Raw genomic sequence first — 17,357 nt, 5'->3', positions numbered from 1 at the left:
AGATAAAGTGCTTGGATTTTTGTTTTCTTTGTTTTACCCTCCATGAACGTGCTACTGCTAAGATTCGCCCCATAATCCGACACAATTGCAACCTGGTGACGTCAACTATTATGATCATTAAATAAGATACAAGTGACCGGAATGTTTTGAGTCATTTGGGCCGAGTGACTACAAAGGCAGCGCTCCCACGGTAACGGCTTAGCACCCAGTCATGATTCTCAACAATGTGTGTTTTTAAAGCACAAGTTGTGCATTAATCATGTCCCGGAATGCAACACGAAGATATTCAAGGAATGTTGGCTGAGTTTAGCATACTAAACTAGTAGCGCACAATAAACGCAAGATTATGTGAAAGAAGTCAAAATGTGCTATTTAACTTGGTGATTGGCTGATTTATTTTTTGATTGGATTTGTCCAAATTAGGACTTCAGCTTTGCCTTAAATCACTGATTACCGACCATAGGCAAATCAACAAATATATGTGATGAAATGCCGCCCTCTTGTGGGCGGGTTTGAGCATTGCATTGGTAATTATGTGGTGTTCTAAAAAAACGCGCCTAAATTAATGTTTTACATTCAGTACAATAAAATGATATTTAAAGAAAAAAATGTGGCTCCCGTTGATTTTAAATCCATGCTGCTTGGAGACAGTTAAAAGTTTAAACGAGTGTGAATAGAAAAATGAGCAAGAGGTGAACTTTACAATGTACAAGTTTATTTTAATGAACTCTTCAGTGGTTGGTAGTCACAGCACAGCTTGCATGTGTTAAGCCACACACCTATTTTACAAGAAAAAAACAAAACAAAAAAACAAAGAATAAAACTCAACCAGAGTAGATGGTCATCATTCTCAGTCTATTTGCAGTGACTTACTTTTTTCCTCTTCGACTAAAATATGCTTAATAATAAAAAGGCCACTGAAATACATCAAGGTTGGCGTGGAATATTTCAATGGTGTGTTTTGGACTCGCGGTGTCGACAGTGCACATAGACTTTTTGTAAAACGGAGTCTGAGAGTCGTTGGCTAGAACACTAAATGTTAACGAAAAACAGAAAAGCACTCATCCAAGTTAGTGAAAACAAAGAAAGTGAAATGGGGTCAAGCAGTTTTTGCCAACACTTTCTTTGAAGAAAAAAACAAAACACTGTCGGCAGTCCCGCTTTGAAACCTGACACTTTTTGCCTTTCATAATCGAAAAAAAAAAAATACAATGGAAAGAAAAAGACACCTGCTTGTCCTGTGTGGAATTGGTATACTTTTAATAGTAACAGACTCAGCATGTGCTGCTCTCAAACATACAGCCTTATGTAAATACACACACGCATACATATATTACATATACGCACGTGTGTATTTACACTCGGCACCTCCTAAAACAAGGTGACAAATACAGAGTATAAACCAACTAACACTACAAGCCAAAAAAACGAGGGCGGGAGTGGAAGAAGAGTGACACATCCGACTAACCAAGTGATGTCATTAAAGCGTCAAACAAAAACGATAATAATGCATATTGCACATTCAGTGAAAGCTTAAATTCCACCTGGTCCGCCTCGAGATTTCTTTTTGTTTTTCTTTCCCTCTTGGAGGTCAAATGAAAACGGGGAGGGGATGGTGATCGGTGTGCGCGTCTGTGTGAGTGACTGCACGCGTGAGGAGAAAAAAAAAAAAAAAAAAAGGAATTGACCCTTCTCAGGGGGAGGAAGAAAAAGGGAACAACACACTTACAACAGGAGGAAGTAAAAGGCGGCGTGGCACAAATAAAATCAGGTGTTAATTGTAATAATAATAATAATAACAATAATAATAATAATAACAATTGTTCCTCAAGAGCGTTCCTTTTTATGTACAACTAAGGCTTACTGGTTAAATAGACGTCGGCTTGTAAACGGTGGGGATGGAGAAAAAAAAAAAAAAAGTCTGATGTCTCTTGCAATTCAATCTAAATGTGCAATTCCATTAGTCACTGGCAGAGGGGGCTAGAGAGGAGGAGGTTGGTGGCGGTGGGGGTCTTGGTGGGGGTCTGCTCTACTTGGAAAGCTTGCTAATGACTCGAATGAGCGCCCCGTTCTCGTCCTTTAGCCTCTGGTTGTCCGCTTTCAAGTCGGGGAGCGTCTGCGAGGGAACAACAAAAGCGCTTAGACACGTTAGGACCACAAGAGGGCGCCAAAACCAACGCTCACTGCAAATGACAAAAAAAAAAAAAAATGGATCAATCGAAAAGCCATGCATGCACACAACCAGATCCGGCAACTCAGACCCAACTTAAGATAGATCACGGCAATTCGGAAACTCTGGAAGAAAAAAAAGGGGAGGGCGCTCAAAGTGTCCACGCCATCACTCTGCACCGTATCACGTGACGTGTGGACAAAAGTACTTTGAGCACGTTACATGATTGAATCTCAACAAAAAGGGGGCCAAACAAAATGGCCCCAATTCACCAAGAGGGACTCAAATGGCGGAAGGTCTTGCCACTTCATGCGAGCCAAAGACACTCAGACTACAAACTACAGAGGCCCACTTTCGTTTGCGTGCACGTTGGGTTGCAAGCGCCAATCAGGCCGGAATTGTGCCGACAAAGGAAAGTGTTTAACTAGGGATGGGCGAAATGGACAAAATAAAAAAAACTGGACCGCTTGGCCGCTGGTTGATACATTGTTCGTGTTCTACAACGGTACGATATCTGTGACTGAGTAGTCAGGTTTGGAGGGGGTGGAGCCAAGTCCGGTAAGTGACACGGGTGTCAGTAAGCGTCAGGTTAGCATCTCACCACCTCATTTGAACACACGACGGCAGTCACGTTGCTCCGATTGAAGAAAAAAACAAAAGAAAAACATCCCGAGACGCTTCGGAGCATCAACATTTTTTGTTGTTGTTGACTGTATACAACTTGCTCCTGGCCAATGAGGTCAAATGAGTCGCCCAGCCCTAGTTGGCACCAAGAGAGCCCCTCCTCAGGCAAACCACCAACAACCGCAGGGAGGTGAAAACCAGTCGGGCACCTGTGGGCGGGGACGGGGCACGAATGGATGGTGTGGGGGGGGTGGGCAAGGGGAAAAGGGGGAGACGTGGCCGGCTTTTAGAGGTCGACAGCGGGCAGCTGGCTGCAGGCGGCCTGCGAGAGCTTCGCCACCACGCGGGCCAGCGCCCGGTTCTCGGCCTGCAGCCGCTCCTTAACCTGACGCAGAGTCTGAACCTGCTTTACCTGGGGGAGGTTCTGCGGGGGGAGGGGAGTTCCACACGGCAGCCCAACAACAACAAGAAATGAGGCGGACAACGAGAAGAAGAGGAGGACAAGAAGCAGACAGGAGGGAGGGAGGGAGGAGCACATTAATAGAAGAAGGAAGCGACAGGAGACAGGTAAACAGAAAAAGAAAGGTTGTTAGAAAATAGAGGACAGATTTTTGGACCCGTGTGGACTCACTTCAACAACACACCATAACAGCAATTAAAAAACAAGTCATTCTACAAGGCTATCTAAAGACTCAACCCAGGCTCTACACCGCCCCCTTGTGGCGATTGACAGAACTTTGAAGGGTACCAAAACGAGTCGTACCACTTGTTGGACCTGGAAATTTAAATGCTAAAAAAATACCTTCAAAAATATATGAATACTTCATTCTTTACACAAAAAAATATGAAATCATTCAAGAAGAAATTGGTGTGTGCTTGAGTGCGTGTCTACCTTGAGTTCCTCCTCCATCTCAGAAATTTTCCTTTCGAGCGCTCGTCTTTCCTGTGGGGGGGGGGGGGGCAAAGATGACAGTTAAATATTTGGGGGGGTGCGCTGACGTCGGCAAATCCAGCGGTGCCAAATGATGCGCACGCACACACACACACGTGAGGAGTCTACAAGCCATCAACACACTCTGTGATCAACACGTGGTCCAAGTGATTTTTTTTTTTTTTCCCCCAGTCTCAGCTGCTTGAAAAACACATGCGCCCGCACGCACACAATATATCGCTACATAGACATGTATAGAAGACGTCTGGACGAGTGGTGCTTTGACAAGAAAAAGGAGGATAGATGGAGGTGGCGCGCGGCTACGAGCGACAGCAGCAAAAAGGTCAAGTCAGCTCGGCTTCATACCAGCGGCCAGTTGATACTGAGGCCTGCTCGTTACCTTGAGATGTATTCAAAAGATAAATCACGTGTCAACCACTGCGAAGGGGATTCTTTTACCATATACAACAAATTGTGTACCTATCTAAATGGATATATAGCTAAGCGCTACTCTTTTATAATCCTCTTGCCATTTTTGTTTTTGCAAGTGAGGTGGCCATGAAGTGTTTGAGGAGCGACTTTTTGGCGCTACTGACCCTTTTCTCCATCTCAAGCTGCGACCTGTCGGCGTAGCGTTCCTGCCTCTGCAAACACAGAGCGGAGGAGGCGTGAGCTCACAAATGACAACGTTTGGTGATGAGGACGAGGACGAGGAAGCACCTGTGTGGCTTTTTCCAATTGCAGCTTCAAGTCAGCCAGCTCCAGGTCCGTGTCGCGTAATTGCGCCTTCAGCTTCTCGTTCTCGGCCAAGATCTGCTCGTAGAGCTGCGGGGAAAGCGCGTGGTGGCGTTCAAACCGGGGCCACCCCCAAAGCGTTCCTTGGCTCTACCTTCTTGTAGTCGGTGGCGTCGTCTCTGTCCAGCCGGCTGGAGTACGTCCTGCGACTCTCGCCGTAGCTGCGGCTGAGCAGCAAGTCGTTGCGGTCCAAGGAGGACGCCGTGGTGCCGCTGCCGTTTCTGCAACGCCGGCGCACGTCAGAAGGCGGCCCGGGCTCGCTCGCACACACACACACTAAACTCACCTGGACAACCTGTCCACCTGCGAGGAAACACAAGAAAGCCAACGTTGAATATTTTAATGCCCCGTGGAAGCCAAGTTTTTTTAGACTGAGGGTGAATCTGAGAGGAAAATGAAAATGGCAGTCACCTGGGCTTCTCCCTTGATGCTGCCGTCCTCCGAGTCGGATTGCTGCTCGGGCTCGTTGTCATGGCCCTGCAAAGATGATGACGGCGGCGCACATAAGAGCGCGCTTTATGACCCGCGTTAAAGGCGGGAGGGGCTTGTGTCTTACATCTTGGGTCCAGAAGGAGACGCCGGTGGATCGCCGCTTCTCGCGCGGCCGCCTGCGATCCCGGATGGAGCGAGGCTGGGACTTGTCGTCGCCTTCCTTCTCCTCTTCCTTTTTGTCCGCTTCTAAAGACAAAAGCGTACCTTCCTTTCAATCCTTACTAACTTCACATACTGCTTGAAACCAGCACACTCAGCCTGTTTTTGTACTGTAATAAAAATCCACAATGAATCCCTCCGGGATGGTTTTCGGCGACAGAAAGGTTTCACAAAAGGAGCGAAAGAACAAAAATGATGAGATGTGCTTTGGTGGGGAAACACTGTGACCGTATTCTGAGCTTTGACATGATTGCTAAAGGTTGGAAAAAAGTCCTCATGAGGGAAGAAGCGGGCTTTGTCACAGGAAGACAAAGCGGCGAGTGTTTTCTTTCAGATCAACGCGCTGCGGCGACCTTCTATTATTCTCCCGGGAGGCTTTACCCAATTTCCAGTCAGCTCTGACAAAAACGCGCCGTGGCTGGCTGGCGTGGCACTTGCGGAGTCAAACTAAGAGGATTAGCGCGAGGCGGGCCGACATTTGCGCTGCGAGGGGAGCGCCGACCTTTCTCGGTGTCCCTGGAGGAGCGGCCGTAGGAGGAGGAGATGCCCGTCAGGCTGTTGGGCCTGTTGAGGCAGCCGGAGCCGGAGGTCGGCGCGGCTCCCGAGTACGACGAGGCCGAGGCGGTGCCGAGCGTGGAGATGGAGGACGAGGTGCTGCGGTAGCGCTGTTTGAAAACACACCAAAAAAAAAAAATGCCCGGTTACGTTGCAAAGTCAGACGCGGATAAACGGGCCGTGCGCCGAGAACGTACGTCTTCAAAGCTGCGGTACTTTGGCCGGTAGTCATCCTCCTTGGATTCGTACTCCTTCTCCTCTTGCTTCTCCTTGTCCTGCTTCTCCTCCTCGCGGCTCTTTGGGGTGCGACTCCTGCCGATGGTCTTCTCGGCCTCTTGCAGGTCGGTCAGAGTGACGCCCTGGCAAAAAAAACAACTTAGTTTCTGTTTGGTTGGGTTTTTTATCCTGGGGGGGCTTCTATCAACTCACCTGGGTGGACCTCCTCGACTGGCGGGCCTGTCGGGAGCGAGCTTTCCTCTGCGATTCCGACTCCTCGTCTCGTACGGGTGTCAGGTACGACCTAAAAAAAAAAAAAAGGTTTTTGGGTGAAGTAAATGAGAGGCAAATAAGGACGAGTCATTTTAGTATTCCTGGTGTTTACCTGCGCCGTTCGGGGCCCGTGCCGATGGCGGGGATGGTGGAGCCGGTGTTTACGGTGGGGATGACCGCGGCCGACTCGCGCTCCTTGTCCTTTTCCCGCTCGGCACTCTCCTCTGACCAGTACCTGTTGGGAGGGCGCCCGTTAGACATTTTCTATGGCGCTGCCGCCTACGGAGACAAATTCCGGCCCACCTGCTGGTGAGACTGGTGGAGCCAGTGCGGGTGGAGGCGGAGCCCAGGCCGGAGAGCAGGCCGCCGCGGTGGCCCAAGGGTGAGGTAACCGATGATGAGGTGGTGGTAGTTGTGGAGGAAGAGGAGGAGGCGGCCGAGGTGGGGGTGGTCGTCGAGGAGCTCAAGTCGTCGTGTCGTCTGCCGAAAGAGCCGCTGCGGAGCGGAAGGATGCGCAAAGTGAGCGACGGGACGCAACTTGCTTCCTGTTCGGGGCTTGATTGTTTATCCTATCTATTTGATTGTACTTCTAGATGCTATCTGCATTTGGATTGAGGGAGGTGTGCAAAACAACAACCACAAGCAAAGAGCTGCTGTTAATGGCAGACACAAAAAGAGGAAGCGGTCGCGTGCGGCGTGGGGCTCCTGAGTGTACCTGCGGTAAATGCTGTACGACTGGTAGTGGGAGGCGGGCGGCTGCCAGGGTTTAGTGTTACAGGTGTTAGGGTCCAAGCTGGAGGTGGACGAAGACTTGGCCGGCACGTCCCGCGTGCTGCCGCTCCGCCCTAGCGCTAGCGTGTGGGACGTGCTGGCCAGGTGATCGGAAGAAGCATGTTAGCAGTGGCGCCGCACGCACGCACGCACACATCCATCCATATACAGATATAAAGACAGACATATTTGCGAGCCGCTCTTGTCGCATTCAAAATGCTTGACAGAAATGCGCCACGAAAAGCCTCGCCGTGCGCGACACGTGTGGTTGCGGCTGACTCGTGCAAGCGGCAACACGACCGCCGTGCGTGGAGCCGGCTGCTCCTGCCTTTGCTTACCTTCGCTGGTAGCTGGAGGTTCTGTTGGTGGTGCCGCTTCCTTCGCTGTTCTTGGTGTCGTCGTCCCAGCGCCGCCGGGTGTACGAGCCGCTGCGGTTCAGTGCGGTCGAGTCCCTGCGGAGAGCCACGCAAGCAGGCCCGCTTGATACGGCTCTCGTGCCGATAGTTTGGCGGACCCTCCCTCGGCCGCTTCAGCCCACCTGTTTTCCTTCTCGTCGATGTCCGACGTACTGGCCAGCCTCCTGGGAATGGTCGGCGCCACGTAGGCCAGCCGCGTTCCCTTGTCCTTCTCCTGCGTAAAGTTGCAGAGTTGGCGCCACGTTGAGGAAAGGCTTAATCTTTCAGTCTGACCTTGTCTTTGTCTCGGTTGTCCAGCGAGGAGGAGAGGCGCGGGCTGGAGGCGGAGCGCATCACTCCCGTGGTGGCGTCCTTCTCCCGCTGCGCCTCTTTGGCGGCCGTGATCTCCGCCAGCGCCCCGTAGCTGCCAGTCTTGCGCAGGCCCAGGCGCCACGACGCCGGCGACTCGTCCTTACGCTCCTCTTCCACTTTGGACGAGATCTTGGCGCTGAGCTGGGTGGCGGCCTGCGAAGAAGGAAGAAGAAGAAGAAGGTTAGGCGCAATTTGAGGACAAGAGGTCATCCGGGTTAAGGATGGGGTTTTCATGCCTGTTACGAGGATAACATTGACTCTAACTGTACTTCTTCCATCGTGGCCAAGTTGGGAGCAAGTCACATTTGTGCACGTTAGTCTTCACCTTCAAGTCGCAATCGAGCTCGTACAGCAACGCACAAGCCACGCCAACAAAATGCGACATCACGCTGATTTAAAAAAAAAAAAAGTGGGTCAGGTGAGTGCTTGTCAGTTCTGAGGTTCCCGTTCTGAGGTGGTTTAGTGCAGCAGGTGCGTGAGAGAGGAGAAAACACCACCAAACTGGCCTCACCGTGGCTTTTTGGGGCACGAGAGAAATGCCAGTTTTGCGCAAGCCTTGACGCCACAATGCGGGACAGCCCGGCTCCGCCGCGGGCACGGCCACGGGGGGCGCAACGCAATCAAACTAAAAGCCAACCCAAGACACCGAGCCAGCAGACAGACAGACAGACAGAGAGAGAAGGGAGGGGGTTGAGAGGCCAGGACTGAAGCAGCCGCAAAAAAAAAAAAAAAAACAATCTGCAGCAAGGACAGCCTTTTCCTTTGAGGTCCACTAACGCCACACAAACATGACTTGCCAAGTTGCAAACATTTGCTGCAAGAAAAGACAAACGTGTGGGTTACCAGGCTTCAAAGGAGGATTGAAGAAGAAAAAAAAAACAATAACACACATTTGCATGAAAAAGAGGGGGATCATCTGAAAGAGACGAAGAGCAACCCTTGGAGTTTCAAACGCACTGAACAAGGAGGAGGCATGCGTGTCCTTTTCACCAGCAGAGGGCAGCAGCTGCAAAAGAGGCCCTGCCCTGCCTGCACTTGCTCAACGTGCTAATATATTTAGCACACTACCTTCTTGGTGGGCGAGGGCGGGCTGCTCGGGGAGGACACACCGATGGCGGTCGGGACGGGCGTCGTGCTGTTGCCCACCGATGCCGAAGGTTTGCTCTTGTCTAGACCAACAAGAGGAAGTCCGAGTTAGTTTTTTAATAACTTCAGGAGTTGCCAGAAATGAAGCGGAGGCAGCCCTGGTTCAACTCACCCGCTTCGTTCTCCGACTCGGAATCTTCCTCCTCCTCCTCTTCGCTGGAGCAGCTGGACTCGTCTTTCTTGCCCTCCTCTTCCTCGTCCTCCTCGTCCGCCTTCTCGGGCTCCAGCGCCTCGATCCGCGGGGCGCTCTTCTCCGACTCCAGTAGAAGCCTTTCTTTGCTGCGGCGCAAACGTTTGAGCTCCGTCAGAGGCGCGGCGTGACCGAGACGCGCCGCCGCCCGGCTTTTGGTTACCTCTTGAGCGATTTCAGCGATTGGTTGTTGTCCCCCGTGGTGGTGGTTTCAATCAGAGGAGACTTTTTGATGTCTTTCTTCTCGCTCATCAGCTGGAATGAAGAGTGAAAATGAGAGCCAACCGTTCCCAGATGATTGCCGGCCGGCCGGCCGGCCGGCGCTCGACTCGTACCAGATTTTGTTTCTTTTGCAACTCTTCAAGGTAGCCTAGAACGTCTTCGTCCGAGACATCAAACGGCGTCTGTCCCTGATGCACAGTCACCGGTGTCAAAAGAAGAAAAGGCAAGCATTTTTTGGGTGACACCAACCATTTTATTGATGACGTCCATGTCGCAAAGGTTCTCCACGAGTATCCGGCAGGCCTCCTCTTTGCCCCAGTGTGCCGCCGCGTGGAGAGGAGTCCAGTCGTCGTAGTCTTTAATATTGACATCATACCCTGCTTGGATTAAAAGCCTGCCCGATACAAAAACAGGCACAGGAACCATGATTGGGATTTCCTTGCAGGGTTTCGGCCGGCCGGCCGGCCGGGGCTTACTTTAAAACCTCCACGTAGCCCTTGGCGGCGGCCACGTGCAGCGCCGTTCCTCCAGACTTGGCATGGCGGATGTCCTGGATCTGGCCGCTGTTGACCCACTGGCGGGCGTCGCGCAGCATGACGCGCTCCTCCTCCTTGCGGGCCGCCTCGATGTCCACGCCTGCGCACACGGCCAAAGGTCCCCCGTGAGCTCGACTGTCGCGCTTTGCGGCCGGCGCCAAACTTCTGTCGGCGCGCGTTGAGTTAGCGGCCAGTTAATCGGGTCAATGTGTCGGCGCCGTGCGACAAACAGGCCTGCCTTGTGTCTCCAGACACCTGGTCCGCTCGCGAAACTAAATCAGCGCAAAACGCCGGCCGCTTGTCAGCTGAGTGTTCCGACAAAAAAAGCGGGCCGGCATACCTTGCCGGTTGATTTCGTTCTGCAGGAGCTCTTTCATGGCTTCCTCCTCTGCGATGTCCAGCGGCGTCTCGCCCTCGCTGTTGACCACGCCCACGCTGGCCCCCTGGCTGATGAGGTACCTGCCCATCAAGACACGAGCACACGCTTTCAAGCCTTGCGAGCCGGAAAAGAGCCAATGCGTCTCTTTGACACACATTTGAAGTTTCTTTTTTGAGAAGGAAGGCCACAGTTGTTTGACTTGCGTTCAATTTGGTAAGAACAACATTCATCTTCATCAGCTATAAAATGGATGCAATAAAGATGGGCGGAATGGAAACGGCTGATTAACGAGCGCAACGACCCCGGGCCGCACTTTGCCCTTTGACCTCTCGCTCGGCATCTCGACATTGGCCACTTTGTGGCGCAACGTTGTTGTTGTTGTTTGCCGGCTTGCCCCGACTAAAAGGAGCCTTCTTCTTTTTCCCCTGAGTGACACATTGTCTCCATTAGTCACCAGCCTGAGCAGCGACTTGACCCTCCGCTTTCGCTAGCACAGAATTTCTCTCCCGAGGCTTCCGCAAAGTGCCGCGGCTAAATGTGGAGCCTGACGGCAAATCAGGTCATAAAACGGGAAGCGAGCACTCCCGCGAGCGGCCCCGATGCCCTCGTTGATGAGATTGCAAGGCGCGCCACTCACTCTGCGATGCCCAGGTACCCGCAGGAGGCGGCGGCGTGGAGGGGGATCCAGCCCTCGTTGTCGGGTTGGTTGATGCTGGCCCCTTGTGTCACCAGGAACGTCACCATGTCCGGGTTGTCATCGATGCAAGCCTGGTTGCGCGCAAAAAAGAAAAAAAAAAAAAAGAGATCCATACAATTGTTAACTGGACGTTCTGCCATCTAGTGGATGACCTTGGAATTGCTCACATGAATACATTTATAGTTGTGGCTCTGATAAATAATGTTTAAGGAATTAATGCCAGAGAAAACCCTGGTGAGCTTGAGAAGGGTGAGGCAAATGCACGTGCTGGCTGATATTTGAGAATACTTTGAGAATAAACACGTGAGCTTCCTTGCTAGACTGGCCTTGCAATTACCACAGCGCACTCATAAAAATCCCCACTCACCCACCATCCTTCAACACAGCGCCTGGACTGTCTCTCTCTTGCAGCCGTGGTTGCTATGACAACAAAGTCATTGACATCAGATAGACACACACACACACACACACACATGCGCATGTGGCCTCACGTTCGGGGCACACGTCTATGTGGCTGCAATCCTTGTCCAAATTTGGTTGCTTTGCACGGCCGTAGATGGCCAAGAGCGCCGAGTATCTGCGCTCGGCTTATCTCGCCGTGCTTGCGCTCGTGCGTGTGCGTGAAGGGAACATCTTCTGCCACAGGTGGACGACGACGACGACAACAACAACAAAAGGATTTCTTTCAAAAGCAATGAGTACAGGTGTCAAAAGTCAGCCAGTGAGCTGGCTCCCATTTTTCCTTCTTCCTCATTTCAAACTAAGCGTGAAAAATGATAAACAAAGGCAGGGGCAATTATGTACTACGAGGATTCGGGTTCTCATGCAGAACTTATTAGGCGAGGGGACAAGACCGGAAATGACTCGAACACCGTCCGGCTGACGTCGTGGCTTGCCGTGTTGATAAATAATCCCGGCGGCATTTCAATGCTTTCATTACATTTGAACTCATCTTCTGTTCAATTTTATGCTAGGACAGACGGAATCTCTTTATTTGGCTGCATATTCATTTTGAAAACGCAGACTTTTGTTGTTGTCAAGGTTTTGCCATCATTTCTTTCAAATGCAAAACAAGAACAAATTGAGGCGCCGACAACCTTGAGGAAGCTATTGCATTTCCCGCCGCGGATTTATTTTGCCTTTTGGCCTCAAATAGTGCCGACCGCAAAAGCGCTCTCCTCTCCTCTCGGCCCTGCCTGGACTAGCATACCAGTGGAGAAATTCCCAGATAAGTATTACTCCTAGCCTCGGGGCTCTCAGGCATCGGCGGCGCTCTGGCCACGCCCGCCAGCCCCTCCGCCGGCCGCTTCCACAAAAGGAATTCCTCTGTGGACGAGGGGGTCCGAGGGCGCTTAATGCAAAAAAAAAAAGAAAATGTCAGAAAAAATCAAAGAAAGATGAGGAAATTTAAGTTAGGTGGAAGAAGGCGGACGGACGTGCCACTAGAGAGCTCCCGCGCTTGTTTGTCGGGTTCGGGAGGCCGCAGGGTAAGAGGGGGGGGCTGAAGGGCGACCAGCTGGGTCCCTACACACAGCGAGATGAGCTCACTTCTAACACACACACATGCTGCCTCTAGCTGCTACCGATGACGACCATATAAGGACGTGGGATTCCCGTGGAAAAAGAGGGGCAAGATTGAGGAAGAGCGGGGGTCAAAAAATAAAGAAAAAAAAATGCCTGCGAGATTTGAGCAGGAGAAAGGGGCCGCCGATATTCCCGAGCAGATCGCCATTTACAATCATTAGCCAATACGGACGGTGATAAGAGAGGCGAGTGCAAGAAGGAGGTGGCCTCAGCAAAGAGGAAATGAGAAAAATAAACAGTCACTTCCTGTTGCTCTTCAGGGCCCCGGCCGGCGACGCTTTCCGATCGCTTGCCGAGGAATCCCGGAGAGCCACCGCCGTGTCATTTGTTTGACGCCTCCTCTGAGCCCACATCCCGGAAGTGAGATAACGTGGCCTTCCTTGGATGGAAACGTCGCAATACGAAAGCTGGTCAAAGCGCTTGCAAAAAGCCGCGCGCGCGCTCACCCGTCACTTATTGGTGCTCTATTTATTTTATCTTTTTGGAAAAACTGTCATGCAAATGAGGCGAGTCGCTCGAGGGGGGGCTCATCAATTATTCACTCTGCAGTCAATTAACATTCAATTTACTGAGCCGGCCTTCAAGCTCGACAAAACAAAAGCGCACCGGAGCAAATTAATTCAATCTCACACTTTGATGAATCAACTGCACCTCCCTTGATCTGCAACGCTGCGATGGGCTTTTGTGAAAAATGCGACCATCTTAATGATGTCGTATGCCATCGACCAAATCCATAAATCAGCAAGCGGCCATTTTGTGACAGAAGGAATGTTTGTCGGCGGACAACAAACGGACACGCGCGCTTCCACAATGAGGAATTTGCCGTCTCCCCGTCCAGGTGTTTGCACTTGCGAGGCGGCTCGTAAAAAAAAAAGCAGAGCGGCCTCCCGCCGTCGCTTCTGCTGAAGACAGAGCGACGTGATGCCGTGATGAGCTGAAGTCGTCCCGCAAACATTTGAAAAGTCCACGCGCAACTTTAGCAGAAGACTTGAAATGATTGGCTCACGCCAAAGTTGAGCCCGGGTCAAGTCCGCGTGGCGGTTTGCAGGAATTCTTCTTTCTGACCTCGGGTGAACCGGTTCCAACCTGCCGCTGCCAACCTACGGCGTTTCATTATTAACGCGACGGCCTTAAGGTGAGCGTCACGGGCGAGTCACGGCCGCCGCCGACCCGGCATCGCATCATCGACATCACAAGGACTTCCTGCCGGATGATTACGGGGTCGACCTGCCAATTACAGACGTGAGAATGTAGGCGCTCGCTTAGTCACTCGAGTGTTGCCGGGTCCAAAACTCGACATTTCTAACACCGGTCCGGGAATGGAGCGAGCCCGACATGCTTGCTGCTGCCATCTGTTTGCACAAAAAAAAAAAAAAAAAAAAAAAAGATAGGCCACAGATTGAGGTTGACCCGATTTCCCGTTTAACGCAGCGTGGTTAATTGCATCAAAATGATGACAGCGGGACCCCCCCAAAAGAGATCAACTGGAAATCCAGTTCATGAATAATTGAGAAGGTGCACCTTGGGCAACGACATTAGAAATGCGCCAGTGACTCTCGACGAGCCCCTCATTTTACAAACAAAAGGCTTGCAGCTGAATTTTGGACTATTTTCATTCATTTCCAGTTGAATTAAACGACGGTCAATTCCCCCATCGAGCTGACTCATTTTCTCGCCACCGCCGAGCTCTGCCAAACACTTTCCTTCTCACCCCCGGTTATGCAACTCCCACTCTGTACATGCAAATCCACCGACGCGCTGTGCTCGAGTCGTCGTCGCCATGGCGACCGCTCCAGATAAAGTCACCGACTTTGGGTTGGAATCGGGCGCCGGTTGCGTTGGCCCGGCGGGAGGAAAGCAAAAGTTCAGGTGTGGGTCAGCGTGGAGCTTTTCTTGGTTACCTCCACGCTAATTGGCTTGATGGAGCTCAGCAACGTGGGGACAGGCCGAGGGGGGGTAGGTGACAGCTGAGGAATGTCTGCACCGCTCGCTCTTTGCCATGGTTTCCAAATAGTGTCATGTGAGGAATGCGGAGGCCGAGGCGACGGCACTCGGAATGCTACGCTCCCGCGACCCGTTTAGCAAAGAGGACGCGCTTTTCACTTTTGACGCCCACCTGAACCCGAGCGCCGAGACAAGAATGCATCGGCGGGCTTATGCGTTTTGTATCTGGGGCTGGAGAGGCCTCTCGCTATGACGTCGCCATTACAAAAACGATCTGAAAGCGTGCAAGCTTAGCACGTATTATGTCATCTGGAAAAAGACAAAAATATCCTAACTGCAGATTATTAAACATATTATTGTGTGCAGCTCGCTCAAGAAATGTTTTGCTCTGACCAGCCAATCAGACAGTGGAAAAATGCTGACATCATCACTGCAAAAATTGCTTCGAGGTAGAGCCCCCATTGCTGATTTAGTTTTAATGACATCAGTCCACACTAGTTTTTCTGAAGCTTCTCGGCAGATTAGATTAGCCGAGCGAAACGCTAGCAAATGAAAAGACGAGACTCCAGTCGCTGGAAGAAGTATCAAATTTAGGTGGTAACGAAGGTCCAGTGCTTCTGATAGAGCAAAGCGGCCAATGGCTGAATTCCGGCGGCTGGCTGGTGACTCCTTCCCAATGCCAGATTACGCCAGGCCCTCCACTAGAAAGCGTGGCCACCGACTGAGTCATAGCCAAAGTTAGCATCATCGCTTGAAACCCAGTCGGGGGAACTTGCGCCCGCGGTATTTATAACCCTGCCCCGGTCACGGCTTTCGGGAGCGATACGCCACGACAGCCTCTCTTCCCCCCCAGCCCAGAGCGATGCGCCGTGCCTCCCTTCGCAAATGTAACAAAGGACACAAGCGTCGTGTTGACTTCTGGAATTTAGCGGGCTTGTAGTGCCACCTTCGCTCCTTAAAAAGCCCACCCTGCAAAAACATTGCATGCCCTACAACACACACACACAGGGAGCTTCTCCACTCCAGAGATGGTTACGTCTCTCTTGCGAGTCGCCATCCCAAAAAAAGGCAACTGCGATCTTTGCGCAAAGACAGACACTTACGTGTACACTTGAATCAGAGCGATGCAGATACATGCGATTCTTCTAAAAATGTTAACAGGTGTTGACAAATCGAGCGAGGTGAGCACGTGATGACACAGAGCTTAGTCGTCAAGTGAGTAAGAAAGTGACATCACCGCCTATCTATGCATGAATTCTAGGTTTGATAGCAGAATTCTCGCATTGGTCTCCAGACAATTTTAGCACTTGGACAAATGTCAACACCAAAGCTGCTGTCATCAAGACTATTGCTAAAAATACCCCGAAGTAGAGTAGGGGCCACCAGAAACACAAGAATGGGCTGATGAATGCCGAGCCAGCACAAATTGCACAAGTTCATGAAACTTCACGAGTGCACATCACTGAGTCACTTCTGAGGATCTCAATTGTGACACGGCGTCTATTAACAAGCGCAGTTCTGCACTCACATGATACACAAATGCGATATTTGATCATGTCTGGTTGAAGAAGTCAAGTTAATGGTGCCAATCGTCAGGCCAAAGAGCTGCCATCTCATCATTTGACTGCAAGGGCAGCTAGCATCGCTAGCAGGGGAGAAGCTAGCTCGGGAATGTCGACATGTCAGTGGATTTAAAAGCACACTTTCGCACTTTGAAAGTCATTACATGTCAACTTTTGTGGGTCAAAAAAGTTACCCGAGGACTGGACGGTTCCAAAGACAACTAATCCAAAGACAAACCCAAACTAAACGATCGATGGTGGCTAACTGGAGCTGCATACTTGAGCTAACGTAACGTTAGCATTTGCCTGCTAATCCAGCTATAATTCACGGTTGAAACCACACAGCACTGCGGAATGTTTTAATAAAACCAACAACAAGACAATATATCAACTTGTGGTGAACACGAGCGTGTGATCGGAATAATATATGATCGCCAACTAGCCACTGTTGCTAACGGAGGGCTTATCAAACAAACCGACTTTAGCCGCTAGCACTTAGCAACAAAACGCTAATTTCCTCCTTGTTAAATCAAGCGTGTCTCAATCGGTGACAACACCAAACAAAGTAGCACCGGTTTATCGCCAATTAGCACGCGAAAAAAAGTAGAAGACGAACTGACAGATCGCACCGAGGCGCCACAGCCGCTGCATTGCCAGCATTTAGACTGCGCCCACTGAGCCGGGCTATCACCTGGTGTGAAGTACAGTTGCCTCCAAAAGGCTTTTAAAAAACCACAACAGCGGCAACGCACCAAGCCGTTAACTTTGCTACGTTTACACAAGTAAAAACGCAACTTATACTGGACGGAAGTGAAAACATGAGCACCCGGAGCAGGGCAGTGTGAGCGGCCGAGCTCCGGGGCTCCAAGTAGGTAAACAACGGGAGGAGAACCAGAATGGCCTCCACTTGACAGGTGTTCAAGGGATATTCGTGGCGATCGCAGCCGGGCCCAGCTTGGGTTCGAGGGTTCACCAACCTGGTGGAGGGCGGTGAGCCCGTCGACGTTGGCGTAGTTGATGTCGGCGCCGCGGTCGAGCATTCGCAGCACCTCCTCCGTGTCGCCGCTGGAGCAGGCGGCCAGGAACACGGCGCCATCGTCGAACTTCACCTTCGTCTTCTTCTTCTTCAGAATCGGCGGCTCCAGGTCCGTCTCGGAGCCCAGCCACCGCTTCAGCTGCTCATTCCTCTTCTGCTTGGCGTCCGCCATCTTCATCCCCCTCCAGTCTCGGGCTTCTTATCTTCCTCCGAGAGAGGATATACTTTATAGTGGCACTATCCCACAGCGCACTGGGGCGTGGGAAGGGAGGGCTGCGTGCGGGGAAGGAGGTGGAGGGCGGACCGGG

At 51.4% G+C, this 17,357-nt stretch overlaps 1 protein-coding gene across 4 annotated transcripts; it reads right to left on the bottom strand.

The window, feature by feature from the left end:
- Nucleotides 1-693: 693 nt before the first annotated feature.
- ppp1r12a (protein phosphatase 1, regulatory subunit 12A) lies at nt 694-17,357 on the bottom strand. Of its 4 annotated transcripts, none has more exons than XM_037243267.1 (27): nt 16,991-17,356; nt 10,864-10,994; nt 10,188-10,306; nt 9,788-9,947; nt 9,561-9,705; nt 9,425-9,499; nt 9,253-9,344; nt 9,012-9,178; nt 8,822-8,922; nt 7,676-7,906; nt 7,525-7,616; nt 7,325-7,438; nt 6,931-7,083; nt 6,519-6,710; nt 6,328-6,450; nt 6,156-6,246; nt 5,924-6,085; nt 5,674-5,836; nt 5,077-5,198; nt 4,932-4,997; nt 4,807-4,823; nt 4,615-4,741; nt 4,446-4,550; nt 4,322-4,369; nt 3,687-3,737; nt 3,207-3,218; nt 694-2,116 (listed from the first exon to the last, which is right to left on the bottom strand). In XM_037243267.1, exons 1-27 carry the CDS (start codon nt 17,225-17,227, stop codon nt 2,030-2,032), a joined length of 3,183 nt encoding a protein of 1,060 aa, XP_037099162.1. In that variant the 5' UTR covers nt 17,228-17,356; the 3' UTR covers nt 694-2,029. The 4 variants fall into 4 exon arrangements, 3 of the variants coding, with proteins under 3 accessions (XP_037099162.1, XP_037099164.1, XP_037099163.1); XR_005096434.1 differs by having other exon boundaries at nt 1,991-2,116; nt 3,004-3,218; nt 16,991-17,357; XM_037243269.1 differs by lacking the exon at nt 6,931-7,083.

This window comes from Syngnathus acus, chromosome 23 (genome assembly GCF_901709675.1).
Source record: "Syngnathus acus chromosome 23, fSynAcu1.2, whole genome shotgun sequence".
NCBI classification, from domain to species: domain Eukaryota; kingdom Metazoa; phylum Chordata; class Actinopteri; order Syngnathiformes; family Syngnathidae; genus Syngnathus; species Syngnathus acus.
Note: the sequence above shows the minus strand (reverse complement) of the source record. Positions and strands in the feature narration are given on the sequence as shown.